The sequence below is a fragment of the Hemiscyllium ocellatum genome, chromosome 9 (genome assembly GCF_020745735.1).
Source record: "Hemiscyllium ocellatum isolate sHemOce1 chromosome 9, sHemOce1.pat.X.cur, whole genome shotgun sequence".
In the NCBI taxonomy this organism is placed as follows: domain Eukaryota; kingdom Metazoa; phylum Chordata; class Chondrichthyes; order Orectolobiformes; family Hemiscylliidae; genus Hemiscyllium; species Hemiscyllium ocellatum.
The window spans coordinates 116,430,615-116,455,979 of NC_083409.1; the positions used below are offsets into that span (position 1 = coordinate 116,430,615).

General features: G+C 42.8%; 1 protein-coding gene across 1 annotated transcript in view; it reads left to right on the forward strand.

The window, feature by feature from the left end:
- The window catches only part of LOC132818881 (cilia- and flagella-associated protein 45-like), a 120,493-nt gene extending 97,368 nt beyond the window's left edge, over positions 1 to 23,125 (forward strand). The window contains exons 10-12 of the mRNA XM_060830035.1: positions 12,197 to 12,390; positions 22,373 to 22,597; positions 23,041 to 23,125. Coding sequence (XP_060686018.1) covers positions 12,197 to 12,390; positions 22,373 to 22,597; positions 23,041 to 23,107 — 486 coding nt within the window. The 3' untranslated portion in view covers positions 23,108 to 23,125. The remainder of the gene's footprint in view (positions 1 to 12,196; positions 12,391 to 22,372; positions 22,598 to 23,040) is intronic.
- The last annotated feature ends 2,240 nt before the right edge of the window (positions 23,126 to 25,365 follow it).

The following is a 25,365-nucleotide window of genomic DNA, read 5'->3' on the forward strand; positions in this document are numbered from 1 at the left end:
CGGAAGAACCTTGGGAAAAGTTGATGGGAGTTCAGGTCCATTGTACCCTGAGGTGGCTGCAGAGGTGGATAGAGTGGTCAAGAAGGCATATAGTATGCTTGCTTCCATTGGATGGGATATTGAGTAAAAGAGCTGGCAGGTCATGTTAAAATTGTAAAAAACTTCATTCGGGTGCATTTAGAATACTGTGTACAGTTCTGGTCGCCACATTACCAAAAGGATTAGATTAGATTAGACTTACAGTGTGGAAACAGGCCCTTCGGCCTAACAAGTCCACACCGACCCGCAGAAGCGCAACCCACCCAGACCCCTACATTTACCCCTACCTAACACTACGGGCAATTTAGCATGGCCAATTCACCTGACCCGCACATCTTTGGACTGTGGGAGGAAACCGGAGCACCCGGAGGAAACCCACGCAGACACGGGGAGAACGTGCAAACTCCACACAGTCAGTCGCCTGAGTCGGGAATTGAACCCGGGTCTCAGGCGCTGTGAGGCAGCAGTGCTAACCACTGTGCCACCGTGCCGCCCCAAATGGACATTTTGGAGAGGGTACAGAGAAGGTTTACGAGGATGTTGCCTGGTATGGAAGGAGCTAGCTATGAAGAGAAGTTGAGTAGATTAGGATTGTTTTTATTTTAAAACAGGCAATTGAGGAGCAACCTCATTGAGCTGTACAAAATCATGAAGGGTATAGACAGGGTGGATACAGGTAAGCTTTTTCCTAGGGTGAGGGATTCAGTAACGAATGGTCACGCATTCAAGGTGAGAGGAGAGAAGTTTAAGGGAGATACCTGTGGAAAGTACTTTACACAGAGGATGGTAGGTGCCTGGAAAGCGTTACCAGCAGAGGTAGTAGAGGCAGGCACAGTAGATTCATTTAAGGTGTGTCTGGACAGATACATGAGTAGATGGGGAGCAGAGGGATACAGATGTTTAGGAATTGGGCGATAGGTTTAGACAGTGGATTTGGATCAGCACAGGCCTGGAGGGCGGAAGGGCCTGTTCCTGGGCTGTAAATTTTCTTTGTTCTTTGTCTTCTTTTTTGTAAGACAAAGCAACAAAGCAAAATACAGAAAACAATAGAGAAGCAGAGACAGAGACACCAGAACTCGGGATCCCAGCCAACATCTCAAGGTGAATGCTGCCAAATTAATCACAGAGTCCAACGTGGTCTCTTTCAGCCCAATCTTGCCTCAGCGTATCACAACAGCCGGTAAATACAAGGGAAACCAGCTCCCGACTCCTGCTTTTTAGCTCAGGGAGGAACTGCTGCAAACTGCCGGGGGAATTTGGAGAAGTCTCCAAACACAACCTTTCTTACCGCAGTGCCTCGCTAGCAGCTCAAGGTGTCAATACACAATCCTTAAGGATCAAAATCAAAACTGCCGGCGTCCATAACCACAGCGCAATCCTATCCACTCCGGCTCGCAGCTGAAGCAAACACCGCCAGTGGTGAAAACAAATCTCCCGTCTTGTCGCAAAAAAATACAAATCCACCGACTCAGCGAGGTTGCACAAAATAGGGACAAAATTGAGAAAAGTCCAGAAAACTTTGCGAAATCGAAGTCCTGAACAGCTCCATCAGCAATTGGGGATGGGATACATTATAGACAATAGACAATAGGTGCAGGAGTAGGCCATTCTGCCTTTTGAGCCAGCACCACCATTCATTATGATCATGGCTGATCATTCCTAATCAGTATCCTGTTCCTGCCTTATCCCCATAATCCTTGATTCCACTATCCTTAAGAGCTCTATCCAACTCTTTCTTGAAAGTATCCAGAGACTTGGCCTCCACAGCCTTCTGGGGTAGAGCATTCCATACACCCACCACTCTCTGGGTGAAATAGTTGCTCTCAATTCTGTTCTAAATGGCCAACCCTTTATTTTTAAACTGTGTCCTCTGGTTCAGGACTCCCCCAGCAGTGGAAACATGCTTCCAGCCTCCAAAGTGTCCAATCCTTTAATAATCTTATACATCTCGATCAGATTTCCTCTCAGCCTTCTAAACTCAAGCATATACAAGCCCAGTTGCTCCAATTTTTCAACGTAAGATAGTCCCACCATTCCAGGAATTGACCTCGTGGACCTACGCTGCACTCCCTCAATAGCCAGAATGTCTTTCCTCAAATTTGGAGACCAGAACTGTGCACAATATTCCAGGTGCAGTCTCACCAGGGCCCTGTACAGCTGCAGAAGGACCTCTTTGCTTCTATACTCAATCCGTCTTGTTATGAAAGCTAGCATGCTATTAGCTTTCTTCACTGCCTGCTGTACCTGCATGCTTGCTTTCATTGACTGATGTACAAGAACACCTGGATCTCATTGTACTGCGCCTTTACCTAACTTGACTCCATTTAGGTAGTAATCTGCCTTCCTGTTCTTGCCACCAAAGTGGATAACCACACATTTATCCACATTAAACTGCATCTGCCATGCATCCGTCCACTCACCTAGCCTGTCCAGGTCACCCTGTAATCTCCTAACATCCTCCTCACATTTCACCCTGCCACCCAGCTTTGTGTCGTCAGCAAATTTTCTAATATTACTTTTAATACCTTCATCTATCTATATCATTAATATATATTGTAAAAAGCTGCGGTCCCAGCACTGATCCCTGCGGCACACCACTGGTCACCGCCTGCCATTCCAAAAGGGAGCCAGTAGTTTCCTGTCAGCCAACCAATTTTCAATCCATGTCAGTATTTTGCCCCTAATACCATGTGCCCTAATTGTGCTCACTTACCTCCTATGGGGGACTTTATCAAAGGCTTTCTGAAAGTCCAGGTGCACTACATCCACTGGATCTCTCTTGTCCATCTTCAGAATTACATTAGATTAGATTAGATTACTTACAGTGTGGAAACAGGCCCTTCGGCCCAACAAGTCCACACCAACCCGCCGAAGCGCAACCCACCCATACCCCTACATTTACCCCTTACCTAACACTACGGGCAATTTAGTATGGCCAATTCGCCTGACCCGCACATCTTTGGACTGTGGGAGGAAACCGGAGCACCCGGAGGAAATCCATGCAGACACGGGGAGAACGTGCAAACTCCACACAGTCAGTCGCCTGAGGCGGGAATTGAACCCGGTTCTCTGGCACTGTGATGGAGCAGTGCTAACCACTGTGCCACCGTGCCACCCACAAAAAAATTATCAAAAAATTCCAGAAGATTAGTCAAGCATGATTTCCCCTTCATAAATCCATGCTGACTCTGACCTATTCTGTTACTGTTACTGTTATCCAGATGTGTTGTAATCTTGTCCTTTATAATTGACTCCAGCACTTTTCCCACCACTGCAGTCAGACTAACTGGTTGAGGATTATTCCAAACCTAAAATAAAATAATTTAACCATGTGCATGTCCAGCAGTCACTTAAATGTCCCTAATGACTCTGCTTCCACCACCACCGCTGGCAACGCAGTCCATGTATTCACAACTCTGCATAAAGAACCCACCTCTGATGTCTTGTCTAAACTTTCCTCCTAATAAACCAGATATCCTAAATAAATCTAGTTCTATTTGGCCATATCCCTCCAAACCCTTCCTATAAAGGGGCTGCATGGTGTCTCAGTGGGTAGTACTGCAGCCTCGCAGCGTTAGGGTCCCAGGCTCAATCCCCACTTCGGGCAACTGTCTGTTTGGAGTTTGCACATTCTCCCCGTGTCTGTGGGTTTCCTCCGAGTGCTACAGTTTCCTCCCATAGTCCAAAGATATGCTAAATTGCCCATAGTGTGAGGTGCATTAGTCGAGGCAAATGTAGGGGAATGGGTCTGGGTGGGTTGCTCTCCGGAGGGTCCGTGTGGACTTGTTGGGCCAAAGGGCCTGTTTCCATATTGTAAGGAATCTAATCTAATATCTTAAAATGATAACCCCACGTGCCAGTCAATCTGCCCTGGAGAAAAGTCTCTGGCTATTGACTCTATCCAAGCCTCTCATTACCTTGTATACCTTAATCAGAACACCTCTCTTCCTCCTTGTCTCCAGAGAGAAAAGTCCAAGCTTAGTCAACCTCTCTTCGTAATACAAGCCCTCCAGTCCTGGCAGCATCCAGGTAAACCTTCTTTGCACCCTGTCCAAAGCCTTAGTATCTTTCCTACAATATGGTGTCCAGAACTGGACACAATATTCCAAGTGTGGTCACATCAGAGTCTTATACAGCTGTAGCAAAACCTTGTGGCTCTTAAACTCGATCCCCCTGTTAATGAAGGCCAAAACACCGTATCCTCCCACAGGGCAACTGTCTGTTTGGAGTTTGCACATTCTCCCTGTGTCTGCGTGGGTTTCCTCCGGGTGCTCCGGTTTCCTCCCACAGTCCAAAGATGTGCAGGTTAGGTGAATTGGCCATGCTAACTTTCCCATAGGTGCAGGGATAAATGTAGAGGAATGGGTCTGGGTGGGTTGCTCTTGAGAGGGTCAGTGTGGACTTGTTGGGCTGAAGGGCCTGTTTCCACACTGTAGGGAATCTAATCTAAAACAACCTATCCACGTTGGTGGCAACTTTGAGGGATCTATGCACTTGAACACCAAGATCCCTCTGTCCCTCCACACTACCAAGAATCCTGTCTTTAATCCTATATTCAGCATTCAAGTTCGACCTTCCAAAATGCATCTCTTCGTATTTATCCAGGTTGAACTCCATCTGCCATTTCTCAGTCCAGCTCCACATCCTGTCTATGTCACGTTACAGCCTGCAACAGTCCTCAATACTATCAATGGTACCTCCAACATTTGTGTCATCGGCAAATTTATTAACCCACCCCTCAACCTCCTCATCTAAGTCATTTGTAAAAGCTACAAAGAGCAGAGGCCCAAGAACAGAGCCCTGTGGGTCACCACTCAACACTGATCTCCAGACAGAATACTTTCCGTCTACACCCACTCTGCCTTCTGTCAGCCAACCAATTCTGAATCCAAACAGCCAAATCTCCCTGTATCTCATATCTCCTGACTTTACAAATGAGCCTACCAGGGGGACCTTATCAAATGCCTTGCTGAAGTCCACATACACCACATCCACTGTCAAATTTTGTTGACCCATCTCATCACCTCCTCAAAGAACTCAATAAGATTTGTGAGGCATGACCTGCCCCTCACAAAGCCATGCTGTTTGCCTTTAACCACGCTATGCTTTTCCAAATAGTCATGAATCCTATCCCTCAGAATTCTTTCCAAAACCTTGCTGACTACAGGCGTGAGAGTGACTGGTCTGTAATTGCCAGGGATTTCCCTATTCCCCTTCTTGAAAAGAGGAACAACATTCACCTCCCTCCAGTCCTCAGGTATGGCTCCCCTGGAGAGTGAGGAAGCAAAAATCTTTGCCAGAGGCTTAGCAACCTCCTTTCTCGCTTCCCAGAGCAACCTAGGATAAATCTGGTCTGGCCTTGGGAACTTACCAATCTTAATGTTTGCCAAAATTTACAACACATCAACTTCATCAATCTTGATCTGTTCAAGCCTGTTTCGCAGCTGCTCGAAGTTCTCAATCACAACAAGGTCTCTTTCCTTAGCGAAAACCGAAGCAAAAAACTCATTTAGGGCTTTCCCTATCTGCTCAGACTCCATGCACAAATTCCCAACACTACCCCTGATCATTCTCTAATTCTTCACGTATGAGTAAAATGCCTTTGGGTTCTCCCTAATTCTTCCTGCCAAGCCCTTTTTTGTGCCCCTTCCTGGCTCTCCTCAGTCCAATTCTAAGCTCTTTTCTAATAAGTCTGTAATCCTCTAAATCTGTGGTTCTTCCACCTTACATAAGCTGCCATCTTCCTTTTGACGAGAATCTCCTTTGGTCTTGTCATCCAAGGTTTGTTATTCTTACCCCTATCCACTCCACCCTCCTCTCTGACCTATCACCTCCATCCCCACCCCCATTCACCTCTCGTACTCTATACTACTTTCTCCCCACCCCCACCCCCCTCTCATTTATCTCTCCACTCTGCAGGCACCCTGCCTCTATTCCTGATGAAGGGCTTTTGCCCGAAATGTCAATTTTCCTGCTTCTCGGATGCTGCCTGACCTGCTGTGCTTTTCCAGTACTACTCTAATCTAGGAGCAGGAATAGGCCATTCAAGCCTGCTGTGCATTCAATATGATCACAGCTGATCATCTCAGTATCATGTTTCCACTTTCTCCCCATATACTTTGATCCTTTTAATCCCAAGTTCAATTGAAAATATTCAATATTTTGTCTTCAACTACTTTCAATTGGAGAAAATTCCACCATTCTCTGGGTGAAGAAATTTCAGCTCATCTCAGTCCTAAAACCCTACCCTTACATCTTTAAACTGTGAGCCCTAGTCCTGGACTCCTCAGTCTTCAAGAATAGCTTCCTGCATTTATCTTGTCTAGTCCTATTGGAATTCTTCCAAATTGTAATGAATATAGTCCTATTTGACACAATCTTTATTTGTGTATCAGTCCTGCCATCCCAGGAAGTGTTCTGGTATACCTTCATTGTACTTCCTCCTTAGCCAGAACATCCTTTTTCAAATAAGGAAACCAAAACTCCACACAATACTCTAGGTGTGGTCTCACAATGGCCTTGAACAATTGCAGCAAGACATCCCAATGCTCCCTACAAGTTGACTCTTAATCTTTATTTTCCCCCTCTTAATCAATCCCTTTCTCCTCCTTTTGCTGAAATTTAAACTTCTCCCAATCCTCAGGTCTCATGCTCCTGTACTTGAATCCTCTTGCTATGAAAGTCATCATAGCATTTGCCTCCTTTACGGCCTGCTGTACCTGCATGCATATTTTTGCAGACTGGTGTGCAAGGGCATCTATGTCTTCGTGCCTTCCCCAATTAATTGCCTGTCATATAATAAGCCGCGTTCCTGTTTTTTAGATTAGATTAGACTTACAGTGTGGAAACAGGCCCTTCGGCCCAACAAGTCCACACCGACCCGCCGAAGCGCAACCCACCCATACCCCTACATTTACCCCTTACCTAACACTACGGGCAATTTAGCTTGGCCAATTCACCTGACCCGCACATCTTTGGACTGTGGGAGGAAACCGGAGCACCCGGAGGAAACCCACGCAGACACGGGGAGAACGTGCAAACTCCACTAGTGGGCGGCACGGTGGCACAGTGGTTAGCACTGCTGCCTCATAGCGCCTGTAGACCCGGGTTCAATTCCCGACTCAGGCGACTGACTGTGTGGAGTTTGCACGTTCTCCCCGTGTCTGCGTGGGTTTCCTCCGGGTGCTCCGGTTTCCTCCCACAGTCACAAAGATGTGCGGGTCAGGTGAATTGGCCATGCTAAATTGCCCGTAGTGTTAGGTAAGGGGTAAATGTAGGGGTATGGGTGGGTTGCGCTTCGGCGGGTCGGTGTGGACTTGTTGGGCCGAAGGGCCTGTTTCCACACTGTAAGTCTAATCTAAGTCTAATCTAATCCACACAGTCAGTCGCCTGAGTCGGGAATTGAACCCGGGTCTACAGGCGCTGTGAGGCAGCAGTGCTAACCACTGTGCCACCGTGCCGTTCTTGCTCGCAAAGTAGATGTTCTCACATTTATCAGTTTTATTCTTCATCTACTATGCATTTGTCCACTGACTCGACTTGTCCAAATCACACTGAAGCATTTCTGCATCATCCTCACAGTTCATCCTTCCACCCTGTTTTGTGGCATATGCAAACTTGGCCATGTTCAAATGCAATAGGATCTGGACAATATCCAGACAAGTGGCAAGTAACACTTGCACCACACAAATGCCAGGCAATGACCATCTCCAATAAAAGATAAACTGAACACCACCTCTTGACATTCAATACCATCACTGAGTCCCCTGGGAGTTAGAATTGAACATAAACTCAACTGAACTCACAATATAAATACAGCAGTTACAAGAGCAGGTCAGAGGCTAGGAATACAGTAGCATGTAGCTCACCATCTATAAGGCTTAAGTCATGGAGTCATAGAGATATACAGCATGGAAATATCCTTTGATCCAACTCGTCCATGCTGACTAGATATCCTAACCTAATCTAGTCCCATTTGCCAGCACTTGGCCCATATCCCTCTAAACCCTTCCTCCATCCAGATGCCTTTTAAATGCTGCAATTGTACCAGCCTCCACCACTTCCTCTGGCAGCTCATACCCATACATGCGCCACCCTGTGCATGAAAAAGTTGCCCCTTGGATCCCTTTTATATCTTTCCCATCTCACCCTAAACCTATGCTCTCTAGTTCTGGATTCCCCAACCCCAGGTAAAAGACTTTGTCTATTTATCCTAATCATTCCTCTCATGATTTTGTAAACCTCTATCAGGTCACCCCTCTGCCTCTGTCATTCCAGGGAAAACAGCCTCAGCCTTTTCAGCCTCTCCCTATAGCTCAAGTCCTCAAATCCTGGCAACATCCTTGTAAATCTTTTCTGAACCATTCACGTTTCACAACATCCTTCCGATAGGAAGGAGACCAGAATTGCACGCTATATTTCAAAAGTGGCCTAACCAATATCCCGTACAGCCGCAACATGACCTCCCAACTTCTATACTCAATGCTCTGACCAATAAAGGAAAGCATACCAAACGTCAATGCTCCCCACTTGCCTGGAAGAGTGTACCTCCAAAAACACTCGGGAGCGGCACGGTGGCACAGTGGTTAGCACTGCTGCCTCACAACGCCAGAGACCCTAGTTCAATTCCCGCCTCAGGTGACTCTCTGTGTGGAGTTTGCACATTCTCCCCGTGTCTGCGTGGGTTTCCTCCGGGTGCTCCGGTTTCCTCTCACAATCCAAAAGTGTGCAGGTTAGGTGAATTAGCCATGCTTAATTGCCCATAGTGTTAGGTGAAGGGGTAAATGTAGGGGAATGGGTCTGGGTGGGTTACGCTTTGGCGAGTCAGTGTAGACTTGTTGGGCCGAAAGGCCTATTTCCACACTGTAAGTAATCTAATCTAAAAAAAAGCTTGACATCTTCCAGGACACACTTGATTGGGAGCACACCCACAAACATGCACTCCCTCCATTACTGGCAGTCAGTAGCAGCAGTGTGTACTGTATTAGGTGTACTGTAGAAATTCTCCAGATTTCCTTATTACACCTTCAAATCCCACAGCCACTTCCAATTAGAAGAATAAGCACAGCAGATACATGGGAGCACCACCACCTGCAAGTTCCCTGTATTCTGTCTGTTAGCTGAACATTAATCCATGGTCAGCACATTACATACTATCCAAATGCTGTATCTTTTTCTAACCAGTTTCCTGTGGGAGATTTCATCAAAATCCTTTTGGAAATCTAAGTGTGCTATATCTGTCAACTCTCCTTTACCAACTTTATAACATCCTCAAAAAGCCCTAACACCTTGCTTAGATATGATTTCTCTTTCACAAATCTATGCTGATTATGCCCAATCAGATTATAATCTGCCAGGTGTCTGTTTATCTCATCCTTTATAATAAGTTCCAGCATTGTCCCCAGTACTGATGTAAGGTTAACAAGTTTCTAGTTCCCCTTTTCCTTCTCTCCTGCTCCTTTCTTGTGGCATTTACTTCCAAGACTGTATAGAACTTTGGAAGATGATAACCAATGTATCAACACGCAATAGCCACTTTATTCAACTTTCTGGGATGAAGGCCATTACATATTTTGGATTTATCAAGCCCCATTAATATTACTACTAATATTAATTTCCTCCAGCTTCTCATTCTTCCTAGTTGCTTGGATCTTCTAATTTTTGGAAATTGCTTGTATCTTCAAGTTGAAAACAGACAGAAAATAATATTTTAGCTTCTGTGCCAGTTCTTCATTCCCCATCATAGATCCTCCTGACTCTCTCTTTAATGGACTCACATCCGGTTTAGCCAAATGTTTCTTTTTTACATTCTTAGATAATGTTTTACAATCTTTTTTGTTGCTTTTTTGTTAGATTGCATTCATGTGTACATCCTCTTTCCTTATCAGTTTTGTAGTCCTACTTTATGTTCCATATAGCTCCAAATCCTCAGAGTTGCTGCTATTTCTGAAAAATATAAAAGTCTTTTCCTTAACTCCTATGACATCCTGAGTTTCCTCTGTTGGTCACAGTTGACTGACCTTTCAGTTTTTGGACCTTAAAAGAATGTTTGGTTGTTGCAAATCATCAATATGTCTTAAAGTCATGCCTTTTAATGTATTTTTTCCAATCCACTCCAGCCAATTTATGCCTTACGCTTTCATATTTTTCTCATGTAAATCTTTACTTCAGATTGAATTTCCTCACTTTTAAACAAAATGTGAAATTCTATAAAATGTAGTCATTCATTGCTAAAGATTATTTTGTAACTAAATTGTTAATTAACCATTCGTCATTACTCAATACTAGCTCTAAAATAGCATGTCTTCCAATTAGCTTCTTTAAGTACTGCTACAGAAAACCATGCCCAATACACTGCGGAAACTTGTCCTCCACAGCTTTAGTGCCGAATTGGTTTGGGCTGTCTATGTGCTCCCTAATGTACTCAAGCACTCCGTTACTATCAATATTACTACCCTTTCTTTCCTTCTTGTCTGTCCTTCCTAAACATTAAATATCCTTGTATATTCAGTTCCCAGTTCTAATCACCAGGCAGCTATGATTTTACAGTAGCAAATATATCATATTTATTTGTATCTCTATTTGTGTCTTTAAATTATTTATCTTGTTGCAAATGTTGTGTGCTTTCAGGTAGAGTGCCCTTGAATTTTCCACGTTTGATATCTTTTTGACTTCAGTCTGAAGCTTACTTGATGTTCAGTTTTATTTGTCCTATCTCCCTGTCTCCTAAGTATCTTTTTAACTTTCTTTTACCAGCTTGACTTCCTTCCAGTTTGGGTTCTCTCTCAGGTTTAATCTCCTTGAGCAGTTGGTATAAATCCACCCCAACAGTTGTAGCAAATCTCCATGAGTTTTGAGTGCCAAACCCATTAAGTTGTAGCCCCATTTAGTTTGTACAGGTTCCGCCTGCCCCAGAACCAATGCAAATTCTTTAGAAATCTGATGCTCTCCTTCCTATGCCTGCTGTCACACAACAAATGTGAACAATGAATTCTTCTATTCTTATGCATACTAGCATGTGGCACTAGGAATGATCCTCAGATTACTGCTTCTGGAATCCCATTTTTTAATTTCCATCCTTCCTAACTTTCTGAGATTTTTCTTCAGGACCTCATACTCTTCTATTTATGTCATTAGTACCAATGTGGGCATGATGTCTAGCTGGCCTCCCTCCTTCAGAAGGATATTGGATGACTGCTTTATGCCACCATTGACACTGGCACCAAGGAGGCAGCACATCATCTTGGAGTCATGTTTGCTGCTACAAAAACTCTTGTCTGATCCTCTGACTGTGGAATCTCATATGACTATTGCCATTATATTCTTTGCTCCTTCCCTGTACAGTTGGGTCATCCATGGTGTATTGGGCTTGGCTCTGGCTGCACTTCCCTGAGCGACTATTGTTTTCAGTAGCTTCCAAAATGGAATACCGATTAGCATGCAAAGTTGACTTAATTGTTTACTGCAGAGAAAAGGTCAGTTCCTCCTTCCATTTTAGCAATCTAATTGCTTTTGGGCAAACATTCACACCCATAATTTGTTCGGCTACTTGAGAACCAGGTATATATTTGTTGACAGGTAAAGAGCTGTTGTCTTCAACAAGTGGTCACCACTGGACAGGCTACTCAGCTACTTATTTTTAGACAAACTTTATTTTGTGCATACCCTCTAGCTCCTGTAGTCCTTTCCTCACTGCTTGTATATGCAAATGGACAAACAGCATTTACAATGAGTGTCAGCTAACTGCTATTAAAAAGTGCAGCAATCCTTTCTTCAATCTTTGATTTTAAAAACAGTCCATTTTCCTATATCAGTTCACAATCAAAAATACAGCAAAATCAAAACATAGCGAATAGGACCAGGAGTGGTCTATACAGCTCTTTGAACCTGTTCTGCTATTCAGTCTGATTTTAGCTGGTCATCCTACTCAGAACCCTGTACTCATTTTTATGCCATATCTACTGAACTATATCTAACTCTTTCTTGAAAGCATTCAGAGTCAGGGTGGAAATGTCTGTCTGAGAGAAATAGAGAGCCTTTAGATACTAGTCTGTGTATTGGTGTCCCCCTGAGAGACAATTGTGACACACCGTTACGTGAACAAATCCACACTGAGACACTCTCTCAGCTTTTGTTTCCCTTATTCTCTCTTTCGTAGGATGCTCTACGGGCAAAAAGAAGCCAGGAAGCTGCAGAACGGGAATGGCGCAGGAAGGAATTAGAGGACGAGCGGAAAAAAGCAGAGGTAACAGCAATGCTGAAGAAGTCTCGCTCAGATCAAATTCGGCACAAGCAGCGTTTCCTGGCTGTGCAGGCAACTAAGGAACGACAGGAATTCGAGAGAGTCCTCAAGTAGGTCACTCAAGGCCCTAGAATTCAAATGCAATCCAGGTCATGCATTTTCTTTACCATGTATCAGATGCATCCTGCAATATTACAGTAATTGATTTACAGAACTTAAGCATGTTGAAAAAATGATGCATTTTGTCAAAGCTTTATATTGTACTTATCAAGACATGATCAAGGATATACATTTGAGGGGGAACAAATTTTATACTTAATGAGAAGAAAGTGCTAATGTTGGCAAGTGAAATCTGATCAATAGAAACGATGCCGTGTAGAATGTACCAATTATATGATGACTGGCAGTTAACTTCCAAGTTATGTTTAAATTTAAATCAGGTGTTTAAGGTGTTGCCATTTTGAATGGATAAGGGAATAGCTGCCGTCTGTTTTGTTCATTGGAACAGATGTGATGTGTGTACATGTTCTTCCTATTTGCAAAGAACAGCGATCTGTGTATCAAAATAGCTTCCAGTACATGCAAGTGCCTTCCACAACAAGCCAAAATGACAATCCTAAATTAATCTTAAGAATCATTCATAGTTGCACAATTGCAGAATCACAGCTTACTGTGCTTTGTGTTTTGCAAACACGGGCTACTTGTAAGGTATATCATTCATCCCTTGCCCATTGCAAACAGTTGAAGGTACATGCAATTCAATACAGTCTGTTAGTCTTTGTGACGTAAACCCCTAACATTGCATTGACACCATATCAGACACCATGTCCTTGCAACAGGCAAGGCACTGACTGTGCCCAAACTGCTTGCAAAACTCACATCACAGAATATAATCTTGAACAAATGAGCACTGGTGAACTAGCAGGGAAAATAGGGTGGATATCCACATCAATGTCCCTCTCATTCTCTGAACTGAAGTGACAATAAATTACTATTCTATATCCTTGCCTTATTTGTTCTCCCAAAATATATCATTTCACATTTTTCAAGAATAAATTCTATTTGCCCAACCCATCCATGTCAGGCTGTAGTCTAGGGCATTCCTCCTCATAATTTACTATGTCACCAATTTACATGTCATCTACAAACTTACTGAGCAAACCTCCTACATTTGGATTGAAACAATGAAGACAGAGTCGCATACAAGAGTTTTAGCATTAGGCAAAGGTAATTGTATAGGTCTGAAGAAGGAGTTAGCCTAGGTGGATTTGGCAAAAATATTAAAGGGAGGACAGTTGAAGAACAGTGGCAAATGCTCAGGGAAATACTAAAAATGAAATGAAAATAAGCGAAGATGAACTTTGAAAGAAAACGAGCATAAAACATAAGCCCTGACACCAAAAGCTTCTGTAAGTATATAAAAGAGAAGTGAAAGTATATGTTGGCCCTCTAGAGGATGAAAATGGCTAGGTAATAATGGGAAACTCAGAAATGGCAGAGGCACAAACCAATACTATGTCTCTGTTTTCATTGTGGAGGATGATAATTTCTTCCCAAACACTGCAATTACTACAGCGAGACTTGGTGAAATTACTGTAACATAGGAAAAGATATTAAGAAAATTGATGTTTTCAATTAAGTCAGATAAGTTCCTGGGGCCTGATGACCAACACCCTATGATATTAAAGCAAAATAGTGGAAGCATTGGTTATGATTTTCCAAAATTTCCTGGATTCTGGAAAGGTGCCAGTGGATTGGAAACATGCTGATGTGACATCCTTATTCAAAAAAGGAGATAGACAAAAAGTGGAAAGTATAGACCAGTTATTTTGACCTCTGTAATGGGGAAGTTGCTGGAGTTGACCATAAAGGAGGAGATAACTGACCACTTGGAAAAATGGAACTCAATTCACCAGTGTCAGCACAGTTTCATGCTTGACAAACTTGCTGGAGTTCTTTTAAGATGTAATCAGCAAGGTAGGTAATGAGGATCTGGTGGATGTGGTATATCTAGACTTTGAGAAGGCATTTGACATAGTGCCTCAGAAAATACTGATCCTGAAGGTTAGATCCCAGAGGGTTAAAGGTTGAATATTGGCTTGGATAGAGGATTGGCCGATTGATAGAAAGCAGAGAGTTGGGATAAATGGGTTCTCCTCTGGATGGTGAACTGTAACTAGTGGGGTGCCGCAGAATTCAGCTCTCGGACCTCAATTATTTGCAATCTATGTAATTGATCTGCAAACAGGACAGAATGTAACAGCAAAATTCGCAAATGATGCTATAATAGTGAGAAAGCAGGCAATGATGAGGAAATAGTTTACAGATCAATATTGACAGGCTGGGTGAAATGTCTGGAATCTTGTAGATGGAGTTTAACGTGGATAACATTAAGCTATTATTGAGAAAATAATAAAAACTCAGGTTCTAGATATGAATGTAGGAACATAAAAATTAGGAGCACTTTGAGTCCACTTCGTAATTTAACAATTTGAAGGTGCTGGTGCTGGACTGAGGTATACAAGTTAAAAATCACACAACACCACTTTATAGTCCAACAGGTTTAATTGAAAGCACTAGTTTTCGGAGCGCTGACAACCTGAGTTGGACTGAAAGGTCATTGTCCATCTCTATGACTCTATGACTGGCGATTAAGTTCCCTTGTTTAAGAAAGGAAGAAAGCATACTCCAGGAAATTATAAGCTGGTGAGCCTGACATCTGTGGTGGGGAAGCCTTTGGAGAAGATACTGAAGGGCAAGATATATGCACATTGGAAGAAAATGGGCTAGTCAGTGATATGCAGCATAGTTTTGTAGAGGGAAGGTCATGTTTCACTAACCTGATCAAATTTTTTGAAGAGGTGACAAAGATAATTGATGTCAGAAGGGCTGTAGACGAACTTTAGTAAGGCATTTGATAAAGTTCCACATGGCAACTTAGTACAAAAACTCAAATCACATGAAACTTGGAGAGGACTGGTTAGATGGACACAAAACTGGCTTGGTCAAAGAAGAAAAGGGTAGTGGTGAAAGGGTGTTTTTCGGAATGGAGACAGGTAACTAGGGTGTTCCACAGGGTTCGGTCTTAGGTCCTCTGTTGTTTGTAGTGCATAAATGATCTGGAGGAAAATGTGTAGTAAGTTTACAGATGACACAAAGTTTGGTGGAGTTGCTGACAATGCTGACAATTGTGAAAGGATACAAGATGCAGATACATTGGCAACGTGGGTACAGAAATGGCAGATGGAGTTTAGTCCAGACAAATGTGAGGTGATGCATTTTGGAGGATCGAATTTAGGTGGGCATTGTATTATAAATGGCAGAACCCTTAGGAACATTAGCATACAGATGGATTTAGGTGTGCATATCCACAGTTCCCTAAAAGTGACAATACTGTTGGCCAAGGTGATTCAGAAAGTATATGGCATGCTTGCCTTCATCAGCCTGGGTGTGGAATACAAGAGTTGGCAAACCATGTTGCAGTTTTATAAAACCCTTCTCAGGCCACATTTGGGGCATTGTGTGCAGTTTTAGTCATCATATTACCAGAAAGACATAGAAGCTTTGACAAGCGTGCAGAGAAAGTTCACCAGGATGTTGCTTGGTCTCAAGGGCATTTGCAATGAGGAAAGGTTAAAAAGGCTCCATTGTTTTCCTTGGAAAGATGGCAGCTGAAGGGGACCTGATAGAGGTCTACAAAATATAGAGATATAAATAGGGTGGATAGTTAGAGGTTTTTATTTTCTCAGGGTTGAAGCTTCAATTAAGAGGGCATAGGTTCAAGATGAGGAGGGAAAGTTTAAGGGCTATGTGCAAGGGAAGTTTTTCACACGGAGTGGTAGGAGCATGGAACACACTGTCAGAAGAGGTGGTGGAAGTAAGCGCATTGGCAACATTTAAGAAGTATCTGGATGGTTACATGAATTCAGAGGGAATAGATGGATAAGCACCAAATAAGCACAGAAAGTTTGTTTTTTGGTTTAGTTAGGGCATGATGATCACACAGGCTTGTAGAGCTGAAGGGTCTGTTCCTGTGCTGTATTTCTGTTTTGTCCTTGTTCTTTTATATTAATAGAAGACAGAAACCAAAAAAGAAATTTCTGAAGAAACTAGCAGCATCTCTGGAAAGAAAGCAGTGTTAACCTTTGAAGACAGCTGACTCTTCATCAGAATTGAATAAAAGACAAAGTTAGGAAAAGAGGCAAGGAGAGGGCATTTTCATGCTGACATCCTGTTTTTTGAAGGAGTAACAAAGAGGATTGATGAGGGCAGAGCAGTAGATGTGATCTATATGGACTTCAGTAAGGCGTTCGACAAGGTTCCCCATGGGAGACTGATTAGCAAGATTAGATCTCATGGGATACAGGGAGAACTAACCATTTGGATACAGAACTGGCTCAAAGGTAGAAGACAGAGGGTGGTGGTGGAAGGTTGTTTTTCAGACTGGAGGCCTGTGACCAGTGGAGTGCCACAAGGATCAGTGCTGGATCCTCTACTTTTTGTCATTTACATAAATGATTTGGATGCGAGCATAAGAGGGAGAGTTAGTAAGTTTACAGATGACACCAAAATTGGAGGTGTAGTGGACAGCAAAAAGAGTTACCTCAGATTACAACAGGATCTGGACCAGATGGGCCAATGGGCTGAGAAGTGGCAGATGGAGTTTAATTCAGATAAATGCGAGGTGCTGCATTTTGGGAAAGTAAATCTTAGCAGGACTTAAGTACTTAATGGTAAGGTCCTAGGGAGTGTTGCTGAACAAAGAAACCTTGGAGTGCAGGTTCATAGCTCCTTGAAAGTGGAGTCGCAGGTAGATAGGATAATGAAGGCAGCATTTGGTATGCTTTCCTTTATTGGTCAGAGTATTGAATACCGGAGTCGGGAGGTCATATTGCGGCTTGCAGGACATTGGTTAGGCCACTGTTGGAAAATTGCGTGCAATTTTGATCTTCTTCCTATTGGAAAGGTGTTGTGAAACTTGAAAGGGTTCAGAAAAGATTGACAAGGATGTTGCCAGGGTTGGAGGATTTGAGCTATAGGGAGAGGCTGAACAGGCTGGGGCTGTTTTTCCTGGAGCATCAGAGGCTGAGGGGTGATAGATGCAAAGCCAAATTATCAAGATGACACAAACAATCTGCAATAGATTGAGATCAGTTAAGGGAGTAGTCAAAATCCTGCCAGATGGAATATAATGTGAGAAATATGAGTTTATGCATTTTGGCCAGAAGAATACAGGAGCTACATAGTATTTAAGGAAGACAACAAAAAGCTTCAGAACAGAGTAAGTTGTGAGTCTCTTGTGCATGAATCACAAAAAGTTAGTATCCAAATTCATGGGCAGCACGGTGGCACAGTGGTTAGCACTGCTGCCTCACAGCGCCAGAGACCCGGGTTCAATTCCCGCCTCAGGCGACTCTGTGTGTGGAATTTGCACAATCTCCCCGTGTCTGCATGGGTTTCCTCCCACAATCCAAAAACGTACAGGTTAGGTGAATTGGCTATGCTAAATTGCCTGTAGTGTTAGCTGAAGGGGTAAATGTAGTGCTGTGAAGAAGGCATATGGTGTACTGGGCTTTATTGGTAGAGGAATTGAGTTCCAGAGTCCTGAGGTCATGTTGCAGTTGTATAAGACTCTGTTGCGGCCTCATCTGGAGTATTGTGTGCAGTTTTGGTCGCCATACTATAGGAAGGATGTGGAGGCATTGGAACGAGTGCAGAGGAGGTTTACCAGAATGTTGCCTGGCATGGTAGGAAGATCGTATGAGGAAAGGCTGAGGCACTTGGGGCTGTTCTCATTGGAGAAAAGAAGGTTTAGGGGAGATTTGATAGAGGTGTACAAGATGATTAGGGGTTTAGATAGGGTAGACACTGAGAACCTTTTTCCGCTAATGGAATCAGCTGTTACTAGGGGACACAGCTTTAAATTAAGGGGTGGTAGGTATAGGACAGATGTTAGGGGTAGATTCTTTACTCAGCGGGTTGTGAGTTCATGGAATGCCCTGCCAGTAGCAGTGGTGAACTCTCCCTCTTTATGGTCATTCAAGCGGGCATTGGATAAGCATATGGAGGTTATTGGGCTAGTGTAGGTTAGGTAGGCTTTGGTCGGCGCAACATCGAGGGCCGAAGGGCCTGTACTGCGCTGTATTTTTCTATGTTCTATGTTCTATGTAGGAGTATGGATCTGGGTGGTATACGCTTCAGCGGGTCGGTGTGGACTTGTTGGGCCGAAGGGCCTATTTCCACACTGTAAGTAATCTAATCTAATCTAAAACCATGTTCAGTGGGTAATGAGTAAGGTAAATGGAATTTTGGGATTTATTTCAAAAGAAATGAAAAATAAAATTAGGGAGGATTTATTAAAACTACATGATACTTGTCAGACCACATTTGGAATTCTGTGAATAGTTTTTAGCCCCTTATCTAATGAAAGATATACTAGCAATGGGGCCAGTCCAAAGAAGGTTCACTTGGCTGAGACCAAGTATGGAGAGAATCATATGAGTAATATTGAGCAGATTAGGCCTATACACATTGGACTATAGAAGAATGAAAGGTGACCTTATCAAAGCATCAAAATTATTAGAGGATTTGTCAAGGTGGATGCAGAGAGATCGTGGGAGAGTCTAGAACCAGAGGAGGACCTCAGAATGAGGTGTACACTTAAGACAGAAATGCGGAGGAATTTCTTCTCTCAGAGGATTGTGTATCTGTGGAATTCTTTACCATTGCGTGCTTCTGTGACTGAGACATAAAATATATTCATATTTGAGATATAAAGGTTTTTAATCTGTAAGGGAATCAAGGATATGTGGAAAGAGCAGAAAAGTGGATTAAAGGGTTATCATACAGATCTCATTTAATGACAAATCAGACTCAATGGACTAAATGACCTACTTCTGTGCCCATGTTTTATTATCTCATGAATGACTTGGATGAGGAGGTTGAGGGGTGAGCTAGTACACTTGTAGTTGACACAAAGGTTGGAGGTACTGTTGATAGTATTGAGGGCTATTGCAGGCTGCAGCGCAATATAGACAGGATGCAGAGGTGGGCTGAGAAATTGCAGATGGAGTTCAACCTGGATAAATGCGAAGTGATGCATTTTGGAAGGTCTAACATGAATGCTAAATAAAGGATTAAAGACAGGATTCTTGGCAGTGTAGAGGAACAGAGGGATTTTGGTGTTCAATTGCGTAAGTCCCTCAAAGTTGCCATCCAAGTTGATAGGGTTGTTAAAAAACATATGGTCTTTTGGCTTTCATTAACAGGGGGATTGAGTTTAAGAGCTGCAAGATTTGCTGCAATATTGTGTCCAGTTCTGGTCGTCCTACTATAGGAAAGGTACGGAGGCTTTGGAGAGGGTGCAAAGAAGATTTACCAGGATGCTGCCTGGACTGGAGGGCTTGCCTTATAAAGAGAGATTGACTAAGCTCGGACTTTTCTGTCTGGAGAGAAGGAAGAAGAGAGATGACCTAATAGCGGTATGCAAGTTAATGAGAGGCATGGATAGAGTCAATAGCCAGAGACATTTCCCCAGAGCAGGACTGACTGGCATGAGGAGTCATAGTTTTAAGATATTAGCAGGAACGTATAGAGGAGAGGTCAGAGATAGATTCTTTAGGCAGAGAGTTGTGAATGCATGGAATGTGGTGCCAGTGGTGGTGGTGGAAGCAGAGTCATTAGGGACATTTAAGCGACCACTGCAAATGCACATGGACAGCAGTGAATTGAGGGGTGCGTAGGTTAAGTTATTTTATTTTACATTAGGATTAATCCTCAACACAACATCGTGGGCCAAAGGGTCTGTTCTGTGCTGTACTTTTCTATGTTCTATGTAAAGTCCATGGAGTGATAGACCATATGGAAGAATGTTACTGGTTGCAGGGAGACTTGGATAAACTGTAGAATTGGGCTGAGGTGGCAAATGAAATTCAATGCAATAAATGTGAGATAATTCACTTTGGGAAGAATAACAGGAAGGTAGAATACTCAGTCAATGGAAAGATTCTTGATAGTGTAGATATGCAGAGGGATCTTGGTGTCCATGTACATAGATCCCTGAAAGTTGCCACCCAGGTTGATATTGCTGTTAGGAAGGCATACAGTGTATTAGGTTTTGTTGGTCAAGGGATTGAGTTCCAGAGCTGTAATGTCATGCTGCAACTATACAAAACATTAGTGCACCCTCACTTGGAATATTGTATACAGTTCTGGACACCCCATTAAAAGAAGAATGTGGAAGCATTGGAAAAGGTGCAGAGGAGATTTACCAGGATGTCGCCTGGTCTGGAGCGAAGGTTTTATGAGGAGGGGCTGAGGGACTAAAGTCTGTCCTCATTGGAGAGGAGAAGGCTAAGAGGCAATTTAGTAGAGACATACAAAATGATCAGAAGATTACATAGGGTGGACAGTGAGAGTATTTTTCCTAGGATGATGACATCGGCTTGTACAAAGGGGCATAGCTGCAAATTGAGGGGTGATAGATTAAAGACAGATGTCAGAGGCAGGTTCTTTATTCAGACATTGGTAAGGGTGTGGAATGCCCTGCCTAATGTGGTAGTTAACACAGCCACATTAGGGGGATTTAAACAATCCTGGGCTAAGCATATGGATGATGATGGGATAGTGTAGGAGCTTAGATTAGTTCACAGTTTGATGCAACTTTGAGGGCTAAAGGGCCTGTTCTGTACTGAATTGTTCTATGTTCTGAGGAGCAAGTGGATAACTAGAGAACAAATCTACCAGCTCAGCAAACAAACTTACAACCTGATATCAGAAAATGTTCGTGGTCGTTTGAGGTCAGTCGTCTCAGCTCCAGAACATCTTTGCAGGTATTGCTGAGAGTCATGTCCCCAGCTGAAGCATCTTCAGGTGCTTCAACAATGACCTACCCTCTATTATTAGGTCAGAAAAGAGGATATTTACCAATGACTGCAGCAATGAGCACGACTCCCACAGATACTGAAGCAGCTTTTGCTCAAATGCAATAAAATCTGGACAATATCCAGGATCCAGCTAAAAAGTAGGAGAAAGTGAGGACTGCAGATTTTGGAGGTCAGAGTCAAGAGTGTGATGCTGGAAAAGCACAGCCGGTCAGGCAACATCCGAGGCTGGTCTGACCCTGGGGACTTGACAATTTTAATGTTTGCCCAAAATTTCCAGTACATCAACTTCATCAATCTTGATCTGTTCAAGCCTGTATCCCAGCTCCTCAAAGTTCTCATTCACATCAAGGTCCCTTTCCTTAGTAAAAACGGAAGCAAAAATCTCATTTAAGGCTTCCCCCATCTGCTCAGATTTCATGCACAAGTTCCCTACGCTATCCCTGACTAGCCCTACCTTCTCCCTGATCATTCTCTTGTTCCTCACATATGAGCAAAATACCTTTGGGTTCTCCTTAATCCTTCCTGCCAAGCTTTTCTCGTGCCCCCTCCTGGCTGTCCTCAATCCATGTCTGTGCTCCTTTCTAGCAAGCCTGTAATTCTCTAAAGCTGTGCTAGATCCTTGTTTCCTACACCTTATGTAAGCTGTCTTCTTCCTTTTGACGAGAATTTCCTCTGTTCTTGTCATGCAAAACTCCTTAATCTTAACCCTTCTTACCTGTCTCAGAGGGACAAATTTGGACATCACTCACAATATCTGCTCCTTAAATATATACTTGAATATATTGACCAAGGTTCCCTATGGAGAAGAGAATTCCACAGACTAACAGCCCTCTGACAAGAAATTCCTCCTCCATTCCTTAAATGAGAAATACCATTTTTTTTTAAATCATGCCCCCTGGTTTTGTGGACTTTTCTTTACTATTGGTTGCTTTCCCATCAGTTAATTTTCTCATAAATTATTGTTTCAGGCATCTCTGTGAGTGAGTGAGACTCTCATGATATGGAGCTACATGAACTAGGCAGTACTAAGAGGGTTTCATAGCATGTCCACAAATCACCTATTCCCATCCTATTTCTAATTGGTTAACAGGTTCTGAAGTTGGGGCAGTTATTAGATGCAAGTAACTTTTCTCTACAATATAGAGAAAGAAATCGAGGTGAGAGATTGTTTTGGGATTCACTGTACCTAATGTGATTGAAATTGCAGAGTACAGAAAGAACAGATCGAGAAGGAGAAGAAAGAGGAGGAGGACAGGAGATATGGCAGGACCAAGTATGCCAATGACCTAAGGGAGCAGATCAGAGAGAGGGAGCAGAAGCATATTGCGGAGCGGGCAGCTTTCTTTGAGGAAGGAAAGCGTTTGAAAGAGGAAGCTTATCAACGACGGCTCCGTCTTGATCAAATCAAGCGCAAGAAGCTAGAAGAACTCAGGTCAGTTCCATTGGGATTTTGTACAATGATTGTGAATGAGGAAGAGTTGATATCATTTGGGATCATGTACAGTAAGTATGAATCTACTGGGATTGTATACAATACGAGTCAATGAGGAAGTGTTGGTATGCTATTGAATTTTACTTTTTATTTAGTATGTTCATGGGATGTGGGCATCAATGAACATTTATCTCACTAATTCTCCACGAGAAGGTGAGCCAGAATACTTACCACTGGAATTGTGTAGAGAGGGAGTGAATTGGAACTAGCTTGGGTTCCTTTTGGATTCCGTAGTGAGAGTGAATGGGAAGTGCTTGGTTGTGCAGAGGAAAGAAGCTGGAAGCTGTATTTACTCTGTGCGTAAATTGGTGGTGCTCTAATCCTAAATCAACCTCAGTCTCAATCTCTGTAACACATTTTCCATTTTCCTCCTTGTATTTCAGGTCTGTCGGTCTTCCAGAGAAGTATTGCCGAGAGATTGAGCGAAGATTGGCTGCTGTCACAGCTTAGGAGCAAATCCTAACAATGGCTACGTTTGAAGATTATCTGTTACAATTGTACTGTGGTCTTCAGTATCTATAAAGAATAAATTAAACATGATTTAACTCATTATCACTGTCAAACTTAGTTTTGTAATATACTTTTACACATTACTTCATTTAGGCAAGAACTTTACACAGATGGTGGTGAGCGTTTAGAACGCGTTGCCAGCAGAGGTGGTAGAGGCAGGCACGGTAGATTCATTTAAGATGCGTCTGGACAGATGCATGAGTAGGTGGGGAGCAGAGGGTTACAAATGCTTAGGAATTGACCGACAGGTTTAGACAGTACATTTGGATCAGCTCAGGCTTGTAGGGCCGATGTAAATTTTCTTTGTTCTAGAACAAAAGAAAAGCATAATACCAGAACCAGCCTTTCAGCTCTCCAACCCTAGTTAGAGAGCTCCTCACTTCAAATTATTCAACACTTAGCACAATCTGAACCCTAGCTCCTCAGTCCTCAATCCCAAGCCTGAACTTGATTCTCATCCATTCATCCCAATCCTCTCAATCCTAACTCTCAACTCTTCACCCCAAATCCTAAACCCTTTTACTCAACCTCAGTGCATCACTTCAACATCTCACCTGTTGCTGCTCATAATCTACTTTAGGATATCTTGAGTACAGATTTGTGATTGTTTATTCAAGCAAAATGCAGGGAGATTGTATCGAAAAGCTAACAGGTATAAAAATTCCAAGGAGTAGAGAAAAAAGCAATACTTTTATAAGATCTTTTTGCCACAATGGCATCTTATTGTCCAAGTTCCAACTTTGTTTCTAGACACATAAAAAGCAGATGTCCATTCTAAATCATAAGCTAGTGTCACTAATGTCTACTTCACCCAGTCAAGGGTCACTTTATCTTATTGTGGCGTGTTTTCCCATTCCTTATCAATGTCTGTTACCTCCCTGTCTCTAAATCCCTCCTGACTCTAAGATCTCCCTGGAATGTTTTTGTTAACATTTAATTTATTTTTACAAGATTTGCCTATAGATTCCTGCTGATACTAATTTCTAGGGTGCACAAGATTCATCTCAAAGAAGGTTCATCTGGAGAAGTCTTTACTTTTTCCCTCCTTAACCCTTGCTCTCCAATTTGCTCTAACACACACCATCTCCTCATCCTTAAACCCTTAACTCTGACTCCTTACCCTACCCTCAATTCCTTTTTCAATACCAAACCCAACCTTCCGCTCTCAATTATTCAATCCCTAACTTCCCCAACCCAAATTTTATCCTCAACTCATAGATCCTTACACCACAGAAACAGACCCTTTGGTCTAACCAGTCTATGCAGATCATGACACCAAGCTAAACTAGTCCTACCTGCCTACACTTAGCCCATATCCCACCAAATATTTCTTATTTATGTACTTATCTAAATGTCTGTCACAAAGCTGGTCCTTTTTCTCAAAGTTACTGTGCCCTTGATATTTTTTCAGAGAGGTTGTGAAACAGCCCTGGTTCCAAAACAACTGAGTTGGTGCAGAAATGAATGGTTTATTGGGGCCCTTTTTGTTTACAGATAAACAGATAATACCTCAGGCCAAAAGCTTTCACATTTTAGAAATAGTTTTTATAATGAAAGGGGATGATGGCCAATCCTGGCAGCTGAGGTTTTTTTGGTTCAGTTGCAGCAAGGGATGTGGATAAGCTGCTGGACTTCTCTCTCTCCTTGCAAACTGTAAGTTGCCTGTGCCATGTTTTACTGTTTGGGCTAAGAGATGTGTGTGTTTTTGGAACACCGTCATTAAGTTGGGTTTGGATAGGATAAGGTATCAGGTACTTTTTTGTGTTTCTGTAATTTTGTAAGTGAATTTTGTTTGTTTGAACTTGCTAATTTACACTGGGAATATCCACTGGACTACTTGTTAAAAGAGGTTTTGAGGGGTCTGGCCTAGTCCATAACAGATTAGGGGATGCTTCGCGAGATATAAACAATGAGTGGTAGGTGTTAGAGTCTTTCATTTCGGGTGTTGATTTGGTTGGTTTACACATAGCTCGGATAGCAATGGCTCTTTCAGTCACCAAGGAGTTTCTGGAGTTACAAGAAATGCCCTTGGGGGTATTACAAAAGGCAAATAAGACCCAGCTACGGGAAATAATGGACAAGCTGGAGTTGAATTTACCACCTAATGTGAGGAAAGATGCGATGATTTCAGCAGTAACTCAGTATTTAAATTTGCTGGAAACACCATCAGGATCTGTAGAAATGGCAAGAATTCAGTT